Source organism: Oryctolagus cuniculus, chromosome 11, assembly GCF_051225735.1.
Source record: "Oryctolagus cuniculus isolate XC-2025 breed Fujian yellow rabbit chromosome 11, ASM5122573v1, whole genome shotgun sequence".
Lineage (NCBI taxonomy): Eukaryota > Metazoa > Chordata > Mammalia > Lagomorpha > Leporidae > Oryctolagus > Oryctolagus cuniculus.
The window spans coordinates 13,166,295-13,181,528 of record NC_142877.1 but is presented as its reverse complement, the minus strand read 5'-3'; the positions used below and the strand labels follow the sequence as shown (position 1 = coordinate 13,181,528).

At 58.8% G+C, this 15,234-nt stretch overlaps 1 protein-coding gene across 7 annotated transcripts in view; it reads right to left on the bottom strand.

Moving 5' to 3' along the window:
• Positions 1–1,156: 1,156 nt before the first annotated feature.
• Positions 1,157–15,234, bottom strand: part of ELMO2 (engulfment and cell motility 2) — a 38,857-nt gene continuing 24,779 nt past the window's right edge. For 5 of the 7 annotated variants that reach the window (XM_002721202.6, XM_070051762.2, XM_089307078.1 and 2 more), the window contains 12 exons: positions 14,017–14,067; positions 9,955–10,077; positions 9,487–9,621; positions 8,822–8,926; positions 8,611–8,719; positions 8,095–8,231; positions 6,875–7,038; positions 6,676–6,788; positions 6,481–6,588; positions 5,677–5,759; positions 3,596–3,673; positions 1,157–2,609 (listed from right to left, as the gene is read on the bottom strand). In XM_002721202.6, coding sequence (XP_002721248.1) covers positions 2,409–2,609; positions 3,596–3,673; positions 5,677–5,759; positions 6,481–6,588; positions 6,676–6,788; positions 6,875–7,038; positions 8,095–8,231; positions 8,611–8,719; positions 8,822–8,926; positions 9,487–9,621; positions 9,955–10,077; positions 14,017–14,067 — 1,407 coding nt within the window. In that variant the 3' untranslated portion in view covers positions 1,157–2,408. The remainder of the gene's footprint in view (positions 2,610–3,595; positions 3,674–5,676; positions 5,760–6,480; positions 6,589–6,675; positions 6,789–6,874; positions 7,039–8,094; positions 8,232–8,610; positions 8,720–8,821; positions 8,927–9,486; positions 9,622–9,954; positions 10,078–14,016; positions 14,068–15,234) is intronic. The other 2 variants (XM_089307080.1, XM_089307081.1) reach the window with 1 other exon arrangement.

Sequence of the window (15,234 nt, the reverse complement as noted above, 5' to 3'; positions counted from 1 at the left end):
AGGATCCATTAAAAGGGGCAGCATTTGTGGGCAGGGTGAACCACTCGGCCGGGCCGACTGGGCTGCACACTGAAGCCCACTTTTGTGCATTTTGTTCTCTGCTCTCCCCCTGGGCTCTCCGCACCAAGACTGGCTGCAAACATGGATCCATGCAAGTGACTCAGCTGGGCTCCCCGGCCCCTCTGAACAGAAGGCTCTGGGCCAGAGAGTAAGCAGTGCTTTGTGCAAACTGCTGCTGTCGCCGCCGCCAGCTGGCATCATGAGGCGTTAGTTCATTCAGTGCTTACCAAGCACCTACAATGGTACCCATCGCTGCCCAAGGTCTTGGCTCTCTGCAGCCCCAAGGCCTGCACTGCGTGCACATTCTGTGCCTTTTGAAAGAGGTTGTCCTCGCCCCCTTCTCTCTCAGACGCAAGAGAAAGCATCTATTTTCATCACTGCAGTCATTCAAGTCTCCCAGCTCCCAAGGACGAGGTCTGGAGCAACAGCCTAAAACACCAGCTGGAAGGCGGGGCCTGGGTCCAGCACACACAGGGTGAAGAACGTGTCGTCTTTGTGGGGCACAAGTGCTCGCGCTGTTCCCTGGCAGGGAGAAGAGGCGGGCGTGTTCACAGGGGCGTAGTGTGCCGCCTGCTGTGCCTGGCAGGGCTGAGCAGAGAACCTGTCCCGTGCAAGTCTGAGCCCCCATCCCCAGGGTGTGTGTGTGTATGTGTGTGTGTGCAAGTGCATGTGTGTGGTGGGGGCAGGGTGGGTGACAGGAGGCGGCGGCTCTGGGAGGGTGCCTGAGGGCTGCCTGGGGGAGCTCTGCCTGCCTGTATGTGTGTGCACATGTGTGTGCATGTGTGCACATGTGTGTGGTGGGGGCAGGGTGGGTGAGAGGAGGCGGCTCTGGGAGGGTGCCTGAGGGCTGTCTGGGGGAGCTCTGCCTGTCTGTGCGTGTGTGCACATGTGTGTGCATGTGTGCACATGTGTGTGTGTGTGGTGGTGGCAGGGTGGGTGACAGGAGGCGGCGGCTCTGGGAGGGTGCCTGAGGGCTGTCTGGGGGAGCTCTCTGGGCTCCCCGATATGAAGGCCTGCCTACCTGCCTGCCTGCCGAGGTGACTCCCCAGCCTGGGGCAGGGACCGAGGCTGAGGAACTGTCACGGGGACCGCAGTCTGTACAGGAAAGAGTATTTATTGAAAACACCGTTACCGACAGGAAGCTGGACTGCTCACTGCTGGAAGTGGTACTTTTGTTCCTCACTTTATCCCCCCGCCCCAGCATTCCATCAGGACAGGCGGATGTTGTATAAATATATATACACGGCTGTGTAAGTATGGCCTAGAGAGAGCACGTAGTCCACTCTTCACTGGGCAGTACCCACCACGCCAGCTACCAATACTGAGTGCCACCGTGTTCACCTACAGGAGAGGGGCTACGTGCGTGGTTACGAGTGCCGAGCACCAGGGAAGGCCCGCTGGCAAGCTGTGGCCTCAGCCGGCTCCAGCCAGCTCCCTGAAGTCATGGCCGACGGCGGGACCCACAGGGGAGCAGGGGATGGCAAATCTCCTGGGGACTAGAAGCACAGAGGAAAGCAAACGCGGGGGGGGGCACAGTTGGGGGGACACAGTTCAGGTCAGTGGGAGATTTCTCCTGAGGATGGCAAAGAGAGAAACATGGGGACGCGGCATGGCCTCACCACAGTCCAGGCCAGGCCTCCGCCGGGGCTTTCTCTGGAGCCGTCCCGCAGGCTAAGAGGGCAGGACTTGGCCTTGGGGGCTCTGACTGGCCAGGAGGAGACTGCGTAGGGACGCATTTCCACCTGTTTGGGCAGGAGGGACCTGGTGGCTCAAGAGACCAGAGGTGTTTGAGCCAGCCGTCAGAGGCAGCAGCATCTTGGCACCGGATGAGCGGGGGCGAGCCCTCACGGAGAAGACAAAGCAGAGGCCCGCGGCCTGTACTGGAGCTGAGGCACGGGCACAGTCACCCACGGGTGGCCCTCCCAGGCTCTGCACACCCAGCACATCTGTCCTCTGCACGCAACCCTTGCTGGGCCGGCTCCTGCTCACAGGGGCCCCCGCCAGCCGGGCAGCAGGCTGACGGCGGAAGGGCGACCTGCCGTTGTGCAGTCCAGTTGCACACTCGGTTCCTCGGGCTGGCAGGCAAGGGCATCTGCTGCTCATTCCTCGTGGCCCGTTCCCAGGCTTCACGGCTGCGGGGAGGGCAGAGCGCCCCGCCTTCGGGACTCTCCGTGGACAGGGGCCAAGAGGAAGTGCTGGGTGGCCCGCGTGGGGTTGAGGAGCGGCTGGCATTTACCGGCCACCACGATCACTACAGATTCTGTACAAGCGAGAGACAAGGCAGCAGACGGGGAGTGCGGCTCCGGGGCCCCAGTGCCCGCCTGGTCCTGCGCTCCCCGGCTCCGGGCTCAGCCGTAGTGATAGACGAAGTCGTAGCTGCTGGGCTCCTTGGGCACCGGCGGGGGCGCCTCGGGGATCTGAACATTCTCCAGGTCCAGCAGCCGCAGCTTCATCTCCATGGTCAGCAGCGTGTCCAGGTCACTCTTGGTCAGCTCACTGGACATGTCCTTTCCCAGGAGGGCACTGAGGCCGTCGATCCAGATGCAGTACTGTGGGGAGAAAGTTGCCAAATGTCACCTGCTGGCCCCGGGCAGCAGGAGCGCCCGCCGAGGCCCCTCTGCTGCCGGGACTCACAGCACTGCCCCGGCAGTGTCCGGTATGGGCAGACGTGGTAACGGCACTGATTAACCACTTTCCCGAGAGACCTTTTGGTTTTTATCAAACATGACCTAAAAATACAACTAAGAAATACAGCAGCGTGAGACCTAAGTACTGGGCCGTCACCTCCCCGGAACTCCCCCTAGAATTAGGAATGGGAGGGGAAACACGCACTGGGTGGGAAAAGGGACACGCGCAGGAATCCCTGTAGGGTCCTAATTCTGTCCCAGAAATAGCAAATTGAAAGCAACCTAGTCATTAAATGTGTAAACAAAAACTGTTTAAGATGGGACCAGAGGGTCTCAGGGTGACAGAGCGCCTCTCGCCTGCCCAGCCCCCGTCCCCTGGACGCCCGCCTCGGCGCTGTTCCCTCCCCCAGGCCTTTGCTCACCTGCTCCCCCACCTGCTGTTCATCTCCTCCCAACCAAACCCCGGGCGCTCAGGCCCCGCCGGTGTCCCCTCTTGCAGAGGCCCCCCCTGGTCCCAGCTGGCGGCTCCGGAGCTCACCAGGACCTGGAGCCCGGGGGACCTAAGTCAGAAGAGCTCCATCCAGCTCACAGCCCACGCCGGACTCGCTACTGCGTGTGAACAGGAGCCCTGAGGAGACGGACTCCGTTGAGGTCACTTGGGCGGGGGGCCAGAGGAACTGAAAGGGGGGAGTTTCCCTCCCTCAGGCAGGGCAGCCATCCCCAGCTGACCCTGCCTGCCTGGAGGCAACCTGCAGCCACTGCGGAGCCCCCGCCCACAGCACAGCAGGCCCTGGTGTCCAATGGCCTTGGCTGCGCTGCGGCCACCTGGCTTAGGGGACGTTCCTGTGCTGCCCAGCGGCACAGTCACGGCGAGAGCTCCCTACCCGGCACAGCGTCGCACTGCTCACCTCATATTTATTAGGTGCGATGAAGTTTAAGGTCTCATCAGGGTCATACAGGATGGAGAAGGCCAATTCCAACACCTCCTGCAGGAGAAAGGGGTTCAGTTCCTCGGCGCAGTGGACGGCCTGGGCTGTGCACACCAAGACCGGGGCCAGAGTCCTAGCAGTTGGGCATCATCACCAATTGTGAGGATTCAGGTGTGCGGTGAGCCTTCGCGGCCTCCCTCCACTCCCCACCCCCGGCACACGCTCAGGTGCGGCTGGAGACCGAGCCGCCCCTAAGACGTGGTGCTTTTAAGACTGGAGAAGCTCGTCCTCCACACTCGCACTCTTGAATGTCAGAGCCCATGACGGCCTAGCCCATGGCTTTTGTGCTTCAAGACCACGACAGCGACTTCCTCTGTCGTGCTGTGATCAGCGTGGGGAATTCAGAACAGCTGAAAAAGTCAGAGCAAAACAGCGGGCAGACAAGGAGGAGACAACGAGGCCACCGCTGGAGGATAGCAGGGGATTCACTCGTTGTTTCAGAGCGGTCCACACAAGCAGCAGCACACATCTGTCCCCCTTTCCTACCAACAGGGCACAAGGGCAAGCTTCCCCTTACAGAAGGAGTTCGGCTCTTAAATGAAAAGGGATGACCGCACGACTATCGCTCATTTGCGAAGCTGAATCTACTACCGGGATGAAGCAGCGAGCACCGCCAGTCTGCTGCTGTCGGAGGAGACGGCAGGCACTGGGCTGTGACAGGGTCCTGCCGGCACTGGGCTGGCCTCTGGGATGCCACCACCAATTCACAGAGCTGGCACAGGCAGATAGCTTAAATTGTGTCACGGGGAAATAACCCACAAAATCCCTGGAAAACTATCAGACAAGCAACTGGCATTTTTTTGTTTGTTTTTGACAGGCAGAGTGGACAGTGAAAGAGAGAGAGAGAGAAAGGTCTTCCTTTTGCCGTTGGTTCACCCTCCAACGGCTGCCGCGCCCGACGCGCTACGGCCAGCGCACTGTGCTGATCCGATGGCAGGAGCCAGGTGCTTCTCCTGGTCTCCCATGCGGGTGCAGGGCCCAAGCACTTGGGCCATCCTCCACTGCACTCCCGGGCCACAGCAGAGAGCTGGCCTGGAAGAGGGGCAACCGGGACAGAATCTGGTGCCCCGACCAGGACTAGAACCCGGTGTGCCGGCGCTGTTAGGTGGAGGATTAGCCTAGTGAGCCTCGGTGCCGGCTGCAACTGGCATTTTTACTACCAAACTGCAAAGCAATGAATGGAAAAGACAGAAGAGAGCATCAGAATTAAGAAATGTGAAAGGCTAATTATCACAGCAGCCTTGTTTGGATCATGATTTGAACAAAAGTAGGTATGTGTGTGTGTCTGTGTGTGTTATACACGTAAATATGTACCTTATAACCTTTATGAGACAACTGGTAGAAATTCAAACATCGATGAAATATTTGATATTAAATTACTACATTTTTATTTCCTGTTAGGTATGATAATGGGATTGTGGTTATGTGCAAAGACTCCCTGTGTTTTTTTTTTTTTTTTTTTTTTTTAAGACTCCCTGTGTTTCTGGCTGCTCCACTTCTGATCCAGCTCCCTGATAATGCACCTGGGAAAGCAGTAGAAGATGGCCCAAGTCCTTGGGCCCCTGCACCCACGTGGGAGACCTGGAGAAATCTCCTGGCTTCAGATTGGCACAGCTCTGGCTGTTGTAGGCATCTGGGGAGTGAACCAGCAGTTGGAAGACCTCTCTCTCAGTCTCTAGCTCTCTCTCTCTCTCGTTCTCTCTCTCTTCCTCTCCTCTCTCTGTGTAATTCTGACTTTCAAGTAAGTAATAAATAAATCTTTAGGGAAAAAAAAGATCTATACTAAATATTTGCAGAGGAACTCTGCCTGGCTGCGAGGCCACGTGATCCACATCCGGGGTTCCACCTGGTCTCATGTACGTCCCAAGTTCTCCTTAACGACACAGCACGTTCGGGAAGAATTTCAACGGAGGGAGCACCCAGCTCAAGCAGCTGTACCCCAGCAGACCACCCTCCCCTGGGCCAGAGCTGCTCACCCGCCGGACGGGGCGGCCCCTCACCTTGTTCTGTTTCAGAGCGCTTTTCTCCTTCATGTGGGGACAGTCCTTCCCAGTGACGATGGCCTTAATGTCTGCAACAGGAACTGACAGAGCGGGGCATTAGCCTCTGGGGGTCTGTGCTGGTGTCGGTGCCGGCAGGGAAGCCTGGGCAGGGTGCCCAGGAGGCGCAGTCCCCAGCCTCAAAGGCCACACTTGCTCGGGGGTGGGGGGGCAGGGGAGGGTGGCCTTGGACGGCTCCCTCCTCGGCGGTCACTTCCGGTAGACCAGGGCCTGGCGAAGCTGTGTCAAAGCTCTCCAGGGGTCACTTCAGGGCTCCTGGATTCATCTCCCCAGGGAACGGGGCCTTGGACACCCCTCCCCTCCCCTCCCCCTCCCCATAAGAAAGCTGGGGCCATTCTGCATGTATTACTCACGCTGTCCCCCTAGGAGGGAAGTGAGGCTATTACTCCTGTTGTACAGGAGAAGAAACCAAGGAAGGCGGCAGAATGCACTTGCAGTTCATTAGAACTGACGGCCCAGCGGGGATAAGGCCAGGATCTGAATTCAGGATGTGGCTTTGGAGATTGGGCTCTTAACGACTGCCTTTCAACTTGGTCATGATGCGCACACGCGTCCCCATGGCTGATCACATGCATTTCCCACACAGCCTGGTGAGGCAAGCCAGGGAGAGGCAGCCTCTGAGACAGGGAAACAGGTCTGGGGCAGCGAGGGCCCGAAGGCCAGGGAAGCGGCTGGCACAGCCAGCACCGCACGCAGGCCTCCTGACGGGCCCAGCTACGACGCAGCAACAGAGCGAGAGCCTACTTTTCTCCTGCAGGGATTCGAACGTCACCTCCCCCTGAGGGTTGTCGTCCAAGTCGCCATAGTGCAGGACCTTGTGGTTCAGGGCCAGGCGGCAGTACCAGAAGCGCTCTGGAACACAGGGGAAGCCAAGCAGGTCAGGGCGGTGCCGGGCAAGGCCCGGGCTGCCAAGGGCGGCGTGTGGGCCGCCTGCTGCACCTTGTCTCCGGCGATTCCCAATCTTGCGGAAGCTGCTGCCCTCGCAGAGGCGGTTCAGGCGCTGCTGCTTGATCAACTCCAGGATCTCGGGCTGGATCTTCTCCCTCAGCTCCCTGGGGCAGACACGGCGCGTAAGCCAAGGGCCCGGCCACGGTGGCGGTTGTTGGGGGCCGGCGGGGCTGTGCGGGGCGGCACTTACACGATGGGCGGGGACTGGAAGTCATCCTGACTCATCCTCTCTGACTGGCGCAGACGCAGGATCTCTGAGTAGCTCAGGCTGCGCAGTTTGCTCTTGAACTGATCCAGGGAGTTGGGCTTGGACGGCAAGGCTCGGGTGATTTGCTCTCGGACCACCTGCATGACCTGCGGGGAGAGGACCGCCGCGGTGACGGCACGGCCAGCTGCCGTGCACCTGTGTGCTCACCCGGGCCGGGGTCTGGGCAGAGCGGCCACTACAGACCCCGGCCGGGCGAGAGAGCGTGCACACCTTCCTAGGTTCCCCGGGCAGGTGACTGGTGACGACACACGGCTTAGTTCTCACACATTTCAAATAGAGGGAAGGAGCTGGGGGCTCTGGAGTCAGAGAGAAAAGGCGCAGATTCTGTCCCCTCGTCTGTTGACGGAGCAACTCGCTCGACATCCTGGGGCTTCCATCTACTTGTGTTTAAAGTGAAGGGAAGGAAGCGGCGTCTCCTGCAGTGCGAGACGCCGATGCACGGAGAGCCCGGCACGTGGCACGCCGCGTGCTGGAACACGTGTCTGCTCCTCTCAATCGACGCCCGTCAGAGCAACAAGCAGGACCCCACACAGCCCTGCAGTGCAGCCTCGCTAGCGGGGCAGATGCAGAGACTGGAGGGGAGACTGGAGGAACACAGGAAGCGATGCGGTCGGCTGACTCTCTCCTCTTCCTGCTTCCCAGACGGGTTACGATGGGAGGACCACCTTCAACACACTCAGCTCTGAGGGGCTCAGCTTTGGGGGCTCCACACAATGCTCCACTGGAGTGGGCCCCCAGAAAGCACTGAGGGATGGCAATCTCCTGAGAACCTGGGACGTGCACACCACGGCAGTCCACTCCTGCCTCTCCTCACTCTTCCAGTTCACAAAACCACAGCAGTGCCTGCACACAGCAGGTGCTTGGGAAGCGCCAGCTGTTCCGGCCGTGCCCGCACAGGGGCAGGAGAAAGTGCTGGCTCCTGGAGCAAATGAAGGCCCGGGGCACCATGGGAAGGACACTTGCTGGGGTCGCAGAGGAAGCCACAATGAGCTGTGCCTGGGGCCCTCCGACACCCCAGCTTTCTGACTCAGCCCGCAGGCCAGCTGGTTTTCCAGCTGTGGGGTCCCCCGGCAGTGGCCAGTGGTCAGAGGCTGTGTGTGACAGCTTCCCTCTGTGCGCCCCAGGGCCGCTGTGACACTGACCTTGTTGAAGTCCTCTGCTGTCGCCCTCATCTCCTTCCAGGTCTTGTTCAGTAGCTGGATGCAGATACCGAAGAGCTCTTCAAATGCTCGGTCGTGAGTGAAGAACATGGGGTGGTAGTCGTTGCGCCCTTCATTTGCTGTGCAGGTAGAGAAGCGGGGGAAGCATGAAGGGCCCGCCGTGGGCCTGGAGCTCACGTCCAGGACCTGCCTTCTCCATCCGAGTCCCGAGGACTGTGGCTAACAAGGGTGTGGGGCGGGCCTTTCTCCATGTCCTCGGCCGTCTGCTCCGGGGTTTGCCCTGTTACAGGCTCAGCTGGCCTCACACGAGGCTGTGGGATAGCTCTTGAACAAGGCTCAAACCAGAGCAACACCTGTGACTCCCGGATATCAGACCAGGGTGCGTCATTTCATGCAGTAATTAGGAACAACTGAAACCCCCACCCCCCGAGGCTGTCAGTCCTACTGACATCCGCTTATGACCTCGGGGTCACCGGGCTCTCGACCGCAGGGACTTACGGAGCTCCCCAACCTGCAGGATCTCACAGAGCATTTTCGTGAGCTCGATGGCACTGCGGCCAAAGGGGCACTCGTGCTTGTCTTCTCGGCTGCTGTTCTCCAAGACGATCTGTGGGGGGAGAGGAATGGGAGGGTCAGGGAGGGTCAGGGAGGGGAGGAAGGAAGGCAAGAGATGCGGCTCCAGGAGCAGGAGGGAAGGCCCCGCCTTTACCCGGATGTAGGTGTCCTGGTGGACCTTCGCCAAGTACAGCATGTTGTCCAAGGCCAGCATGCCCGGAGGAGTCTGGGTGAAGTCCAGGGCTGGGTTGATGTGGTTCTGGAGAAGGAAAGGTTTGGTCTGCGATGCGGTGCCCTGCCGTGTGCGGCACGAACCGAGCGGAAGCCCCATCACCCTGCTCCCTGTGCCGCCGGCACCCGATTCTCCTGTCCGGGATCTTTTTACACACCCATCTCTGCTTCAGAACCGTGAGCCCCGGGGTGCAGGACTGTGGCGGCCTCACTTGTGTTCCCAGCGCTGTATATGCCGTATGCACGACACATACTTCAGCAAATTAACCCCATCTTCACCTATCAGCTGTCACAAATATCCACTGTAGCTCTGCAAAGAACTGAGCCGCTGGGGCGCCAAGATCCCCTCCCCACCCCGGCCGGCCTCCTGGGTCCTCCTACAGGTAGGTTCGTTTCATGGGGCCAAACAGTGCACCTGCAAAGCGCCTCCTCAAAGCAAACCAAGCATCAGGGCCCTGCCAGCTTCCCGCTGCCACCCGTCCCAGGGAAACCATCCGGAAGAAGAGGTCCTCGGGGCCCTATCTGGCTGGGCCTCCAACCTCCTGTCTGGGGAGGAGGCCTACCATCACCCATGTTTTGAGTACTCACAGTAAACCCCAGCATTTTGTAGTCCTTGGTGTACATGGCTTTGCGTTTTTCAGTCCCACTCCCAGGGACGTTGCTGGGGTCAGAGTCCGCATCAAATGCGATCCTCCTCAGTTCAAATATAATGTCTCTCTGAGCCTGGGAGGTGGAACAGACAGCAGCAGGTGAGTCAGCCAGGTAAGGGAAGTGAGGAAGGAAACAGCGGGCTGGGGCCAGGCCCCTCTGGACCAACCTCTGGCCCCAGCCAGTCTCTTAGGAGGCATCACCTCTACCGCAGCCCAACAGAAATGGGCACGGCCCACAGGAAGTTGCCAGCAGGCGCAGCTCATGCTAGTTTCCAGGGCAGATGCAAACCACTTCTGCAAAGACCACGCCCAGTGCCTGGCCCACAGAGCAGGGCGCGGGGCAGCACAGCCATGACAGGCAGTGTAGGATTTAAGCCAGGAGGGCAGCGCCCCTCTGAGCACCTACCTGGTCATTGGGGTCCATCTTGGTCATCATCCTTTCTTCCAGGAGGTTAAAGGTCAGGACTTGAAGGACATAGAGCTGATGGGCCATCTCTGTTTTGATTGGGCGGTTCCCGCGGATCACATGCTAAAAAAAGCGAAGGCGGGAGCAAAGGACTGAATGGACCGCCTGGTTCGCTGAGGAGGCACGCCCATGCCACGGGCGGAACAGCGCCTCCTCCCACCCTCGGGGACTTGGGACTCTGCGTTCCAGAGGGGGCTGCACTATGAATGAGCTGCATTCAGGCAGACGCGAGTCACTGCAGGCCTGAAGGGCGCTATCCCTTCCTCCGCACTCCCAGGGCCGGGACCACAGCCCACCCTAGACTCCCCACACGGAGGAGGCTAGGCCCTGTCAATCAGGCACCTCCCAGGGCTACTCAGTCCAGGGAGTGGATAGCGTGCCCGATGCTCATTTTCCCCGTAGAAAAATGGAACCTCTCGATAGCTTCAGCAGCCAGGGAGCCCTCAGACAGGGTCATTTCCTTGCAACGCTCCCGAGACACCCACACAGAGGAGGAGGTGGAACTCTGCGATGCAGCCCCCCCTACTCCCGCCACCCCGTGTTGTCCCTACTCTGTGTGCCCCTCCCTGTGTCCCCTCCCACCCCCTACTCTCCAGCTCCCTCTACCCACCCCGCCCTGTGCTTCCGCTGCCCACCCCCCACTTTCGGCCTCCCGTCTTCTCAGGCTGTGCCCCTGCGTGTCTCTCTCGCACCGACCTCCCCCGCTGTCTGTCCCGGTCGATCCACACTGCACTGTGTTCTCACCCCTGCCATGTCCTGTTCTTTCCTTTTTGCTCCCGTGCTGCTGGGTCCCCCTCTGTCTTGAATTCTGTCCCCTCACTTCCCCGCAGACCACGGCTAGGCCCTCTACTGGGCAGTTCTGTCTCCAGGGCTGTGCGGGGCCGATGCGGCTGCCCCTAGTCACATGTGGTCATTTGCAGTTAAACCAGTGAAAGCCAGTTGAAGTTACATGTTCAGCTCCTCGGTTGCACCAGCCACCCTTTCAGCGCCCGGCAGGCCCCTGTGGCAGGTGGCCATGGTACGGGGCAGTGGAGACGTGGCGCACTTCCCTTGGCACAGAAGGTCTACCGACAGCACTGCTCCCAGCTCTGCAACCTTGGGCCAGTGTCTTTCAAGCTCCCTCTAACTTCAGGTCGACTCTCAGAGCTTGTTCTGGTTCTAGATCATTTGCTTTAGATGTGTGCAGCCCAGTGTGGCAGCTACAGGTGCGTGGAGCTGTTGAACACTGGAAGTGAGGCTCGTCCACAGCAAGACGTGCTGTAAGACAGACCCCAGACCTCCAAGTCTTAGGAGGAAGTGTGAAGTACCTCCTTAGTGGTATTTCACCCTTAGCACTGATGGAAGCGATGTTTTGGGTAGCCTGGATTAAATAATTTTTAAACTTCATTTTTCCTATTCCTCTTTTTAAAGTCGCTACGAGAATGTTCAACATTACCCATGTGGCTTCGTCACATGTGCAGGGGACAGTGCTGCTCAGACCTCCTCCCTCGCGGTGTGACGCCAGAGTTCTCTCCCCGCCCTGTGGTCTCCTTCCTACGCTGTGCAGCCCACCACGGTCGCCACCACTCACATATGGGCGAGTGGAACTAGAGGGGCTGGCGCTGTGGCATAGCAGGGCTGCTCCACTTCCTATCCAGCTCCCTGCTAACGCACCTGGGAAAGCAGCAGAAGCTGGCCAGAGTACTTGGGCCCCTGCAGCCATGTGGGAGACCCAGAGGAAGTTCTTGGTTCCTGGTTTCAGCTGGCCTACCCCTGGCTGTTAACAGCAATCTGGGGAGTGAACTAGCAGATGGAAGATCTCTCTCCAACTCTGCCTTTAAATAACCCTTAAAATTATTAAAAAAGTAAACTAGTACTATAATCACACACGTGGCTCCCCGGCCACACTGGGCTTATTCTAGGTGCTCAGCAGCCACACAGGGCTTCCGTGAGCCTGCCTGAGTTGATCCCTGCCCCCACCCGCCCCCACAGGGGACAGCTTCCAGCCTCAGGACCAGGCTCTCTCTCCGAGATGCGCCACGCTCGCTCGCACAGGCTCAGTCCCAACGTCCCTGTCCACTCCCCCCACTCCCCAAGCTTACTTTCTCCTGCTTTTGGGCTCTGTGCCTCCTCCCCCTGCACCTTCCTCCCCGTCCCTCCCAGAGCCCGGGGCCTCCTCCTGCCCCCTGCCCGTGCTAGCCTCCTCTGCGTCTCTTCGTTTGCCTCTCTAAGCCTTTTCTTCCCTACTCTCTCCTCTCTCTACACCCTGATTTCCTCCTACCTGCCTCTCCTTCCTGCCTCCTCACTCCTCTCCATAATTTATAAGACACTGTGAAGAGAGGAAGGTTCACGCGCTCTTGGTCTGCGTTCACTTCAATCCCTTCCCTTAGCAGAAACCGTGGCGGGGAGGAAGTCAATCACTGGGCAGCACCGGCTCACGGCACAGCTCCATCCCGAGGAGCAGTTTCAGAGGTTCCACCGGGGGCCTTACTCCGCTGCCAGGAACCCTGCAGCTGAAGCTCTCTGGCATGACTCAGTCCCACCCCTGTACGCCAGTGAGCGGGCAGGAACGATCCTGCAGAGCGCCCAAGCCCGAGTCCCGGCACTGACTTCTCTTCTACGGTGGGATCCTGGCTGGTTCACAGGCTTGATGCGGAAGGGAGCTGGATTTCTGAGCCCACAAGGTAAATGATGAGAATCACGCCTGAGTGCACTTGCGTCAGAAGGCCGCCCTCAGCCCACAGGCAGGGGCGGTGTCCAGGGCGGCCACCTGCGCGTGCCGTCACCGGGAGGCAGCAGGCTAGGATTGCTGGGGCGGGGGCTCCTGCCGGGCGGCGACCAGGGCCACAGCCAGCAGGGAGGAACCAGGTCCTCGAGGTGAAGTCTGGCAGACCACTCACGTCTGCAGACGCGCAGAGCTTACTCCCGAATTCTCTCACCTCTGCATCTGATCAGGTCGGGGAGGCAGGGTGCTAGCCACGCGCCAGGCACCCGCTAAGCGCTGTGCACGCATCAGCTACTCTAGTCCTCACAACCAGAGAAGCAGATGGAAGCCCAGGGCAGTGATGTGACCTGCTCGGGATCAAAGGCCGGCCAGCGGCAGAGCAGGGGCGGGTGGGCTTCGAGGCCCAGATGCTGCGTTCCTGAGCCTTCGACACGGCTCCTGAGCTTGCATTTCACGCCCCTCACTGTGTCTCTGTTCCCCTTGTCTTTGACAACTGCTGCCACTGTCTCCTTTTTATCCAGATCCTTGGCTCTCAGCCCAGCCCCCAGCCCCCTTCCCTCAGCCCTCGGGGTTACAGGGACTCAGACCTCTTTCCAGACCCTGGCCCCCGACTCCTATTCTGCTTTCTTTCCTCAGACACTCTCATCACCATGCAAGTCCTTTGGTGCGCTCCTCCTAAGCTGACCGTTGGCGACTTCTCCAACCTGATTCCAGGCCCTCAGTTGTCCTTAGGAATGACCAATGCTCCTCGGCACCCCCCTCCCCAACTCCATTCGCTGCTGGGTTCCAGGGGGCTTCCGGCTGGAACCCCTGCCCCAGCTGGTCTGCCCTGATCCTCCTAGGCTCACCTGGGGGCTCCTGAGAGCCACTCCAGCAGGACCCTGCTCTGTCTCCCTACACTCTACACCTCTACAAAACCCTGCCGACACCTTGCCACGGTCACTGTCCCGCTGGGCCAGAGGACTTGCTTATTTCTCTCTGGTTGGGGTTAGCGGATGAATTCCGTTCCTTTGATGTATCTATTCCCACGTGTTCCCTCTGGGGCTGCAGGTGAACAAACAGTATAGCTGGTGGAGCCCTCCCAGAGGCTCTGTGAACCCGGGTGCGACGGTGTCCTAGGCTCAGCTCGGCTCACGGAGAAGTACTAGAAGGAGGCTTCCAGTTTAAGAAGGTTTGGTACCTGTCCTAAGTTTGCTCTGCATGCCCTCCCCACGCAGTAGTGATTCAATAGCACATTACCTATACTGAGTGTTTACTGCCACAAACGTAACCAAATACACTGTGTTCCAGGCACTCACGTTCAGGATTATGGACCGAAGGTGCTTCTGTGCGAAGGCGTTGGCCATGTCCTAGGGAGAAGAAGGAGCGAGGGTGAGGCAGAGCGGCAGACACGCACCTGGGCGTGCTACGGAGAGGCAGGCCGAGCCGAGCTCTGGGGCATCTCCTCTGAAAACTCCCCGCCCTCTGCAGATGTCCTCAAGTGGCGTCCCCTTCCCAGTGGCACACTCGCTGCCTCGTCTTCAAAGAGGGACACAGACGGCTCAAGGACAAGACATCGTGGGACAAAGATGCCGAGACACCGTGGGACAAAGATGCCGGGCGTGGACACTGCACGCGCGTGGGGCACACAGCAGATGACGGTTTCAAAGCCACATGCAGTGTTCCAGGCGGACCCCCTGCCAGGGCGGGGAGGGGCTCTCCCGAAGCTGCAGGTGAGGAAAGGGCTTGGCACGGCTGCTCCAGAGCAAACGGACCCGGGATTCTGACTGGCCAGAAGAGCGATGTGTCGAGTACTTTTGGGCAAATTTTCATAAGAGATGATCTTTTTTATTGTATTTGGCTCAGATTTTGACAGCTACGTGTTTTATTTATTTAGCACACCCAGGAAATAAAGTGCCCTGCAATAAATCAGTCTTCTCAGGAACAAAGCTGGAAGGGTTCTCTTGGAGTCATTATTTTGACCATTCTTATGCAAATCTTAAAAAAATACATTATAAGCGAGTGAGAAAAAAAAATCCATCACATACATTTATTTCTGAAGAGTCCACAGTGATTATAATTTAATCACTGCCAAGGCCTTGGCTTCATCAGAAAGAACATCAGTTATTATTCTGTGTTGTGTCGCTAGAATACCCCGAGGAGCTATAGAGATGCGAAGCTATTTCCCCCTAAACAAAACGGTCCTGGATTACAATGCTTTTAATTTTTCTGACAGCTTTTCATAATTCTCTGTCTCCTCCCTCCAATGTCAGCCATCGCTTCTCACTAATGTTAATTAGCATGACTTCCCATTCCAGACTGCTGCCTTCACTCCACTGCAGAGATAATTCTACCTCAGCAGGCCTGAGGGAGCTGTCACCCTCCCGCGGAGCCGTATCTGTGAGCTCTGTCATCTCGCCCAGGGCTTGCAGGCCGCCCTCACTCTGGCTTCCCAGACACATTCCACGTGGCCGAGGCTGCCAGCAACATTACATTTCACTTCGCGTCCTCTGCGCACGTCCCGGCTGGCAAAGGAG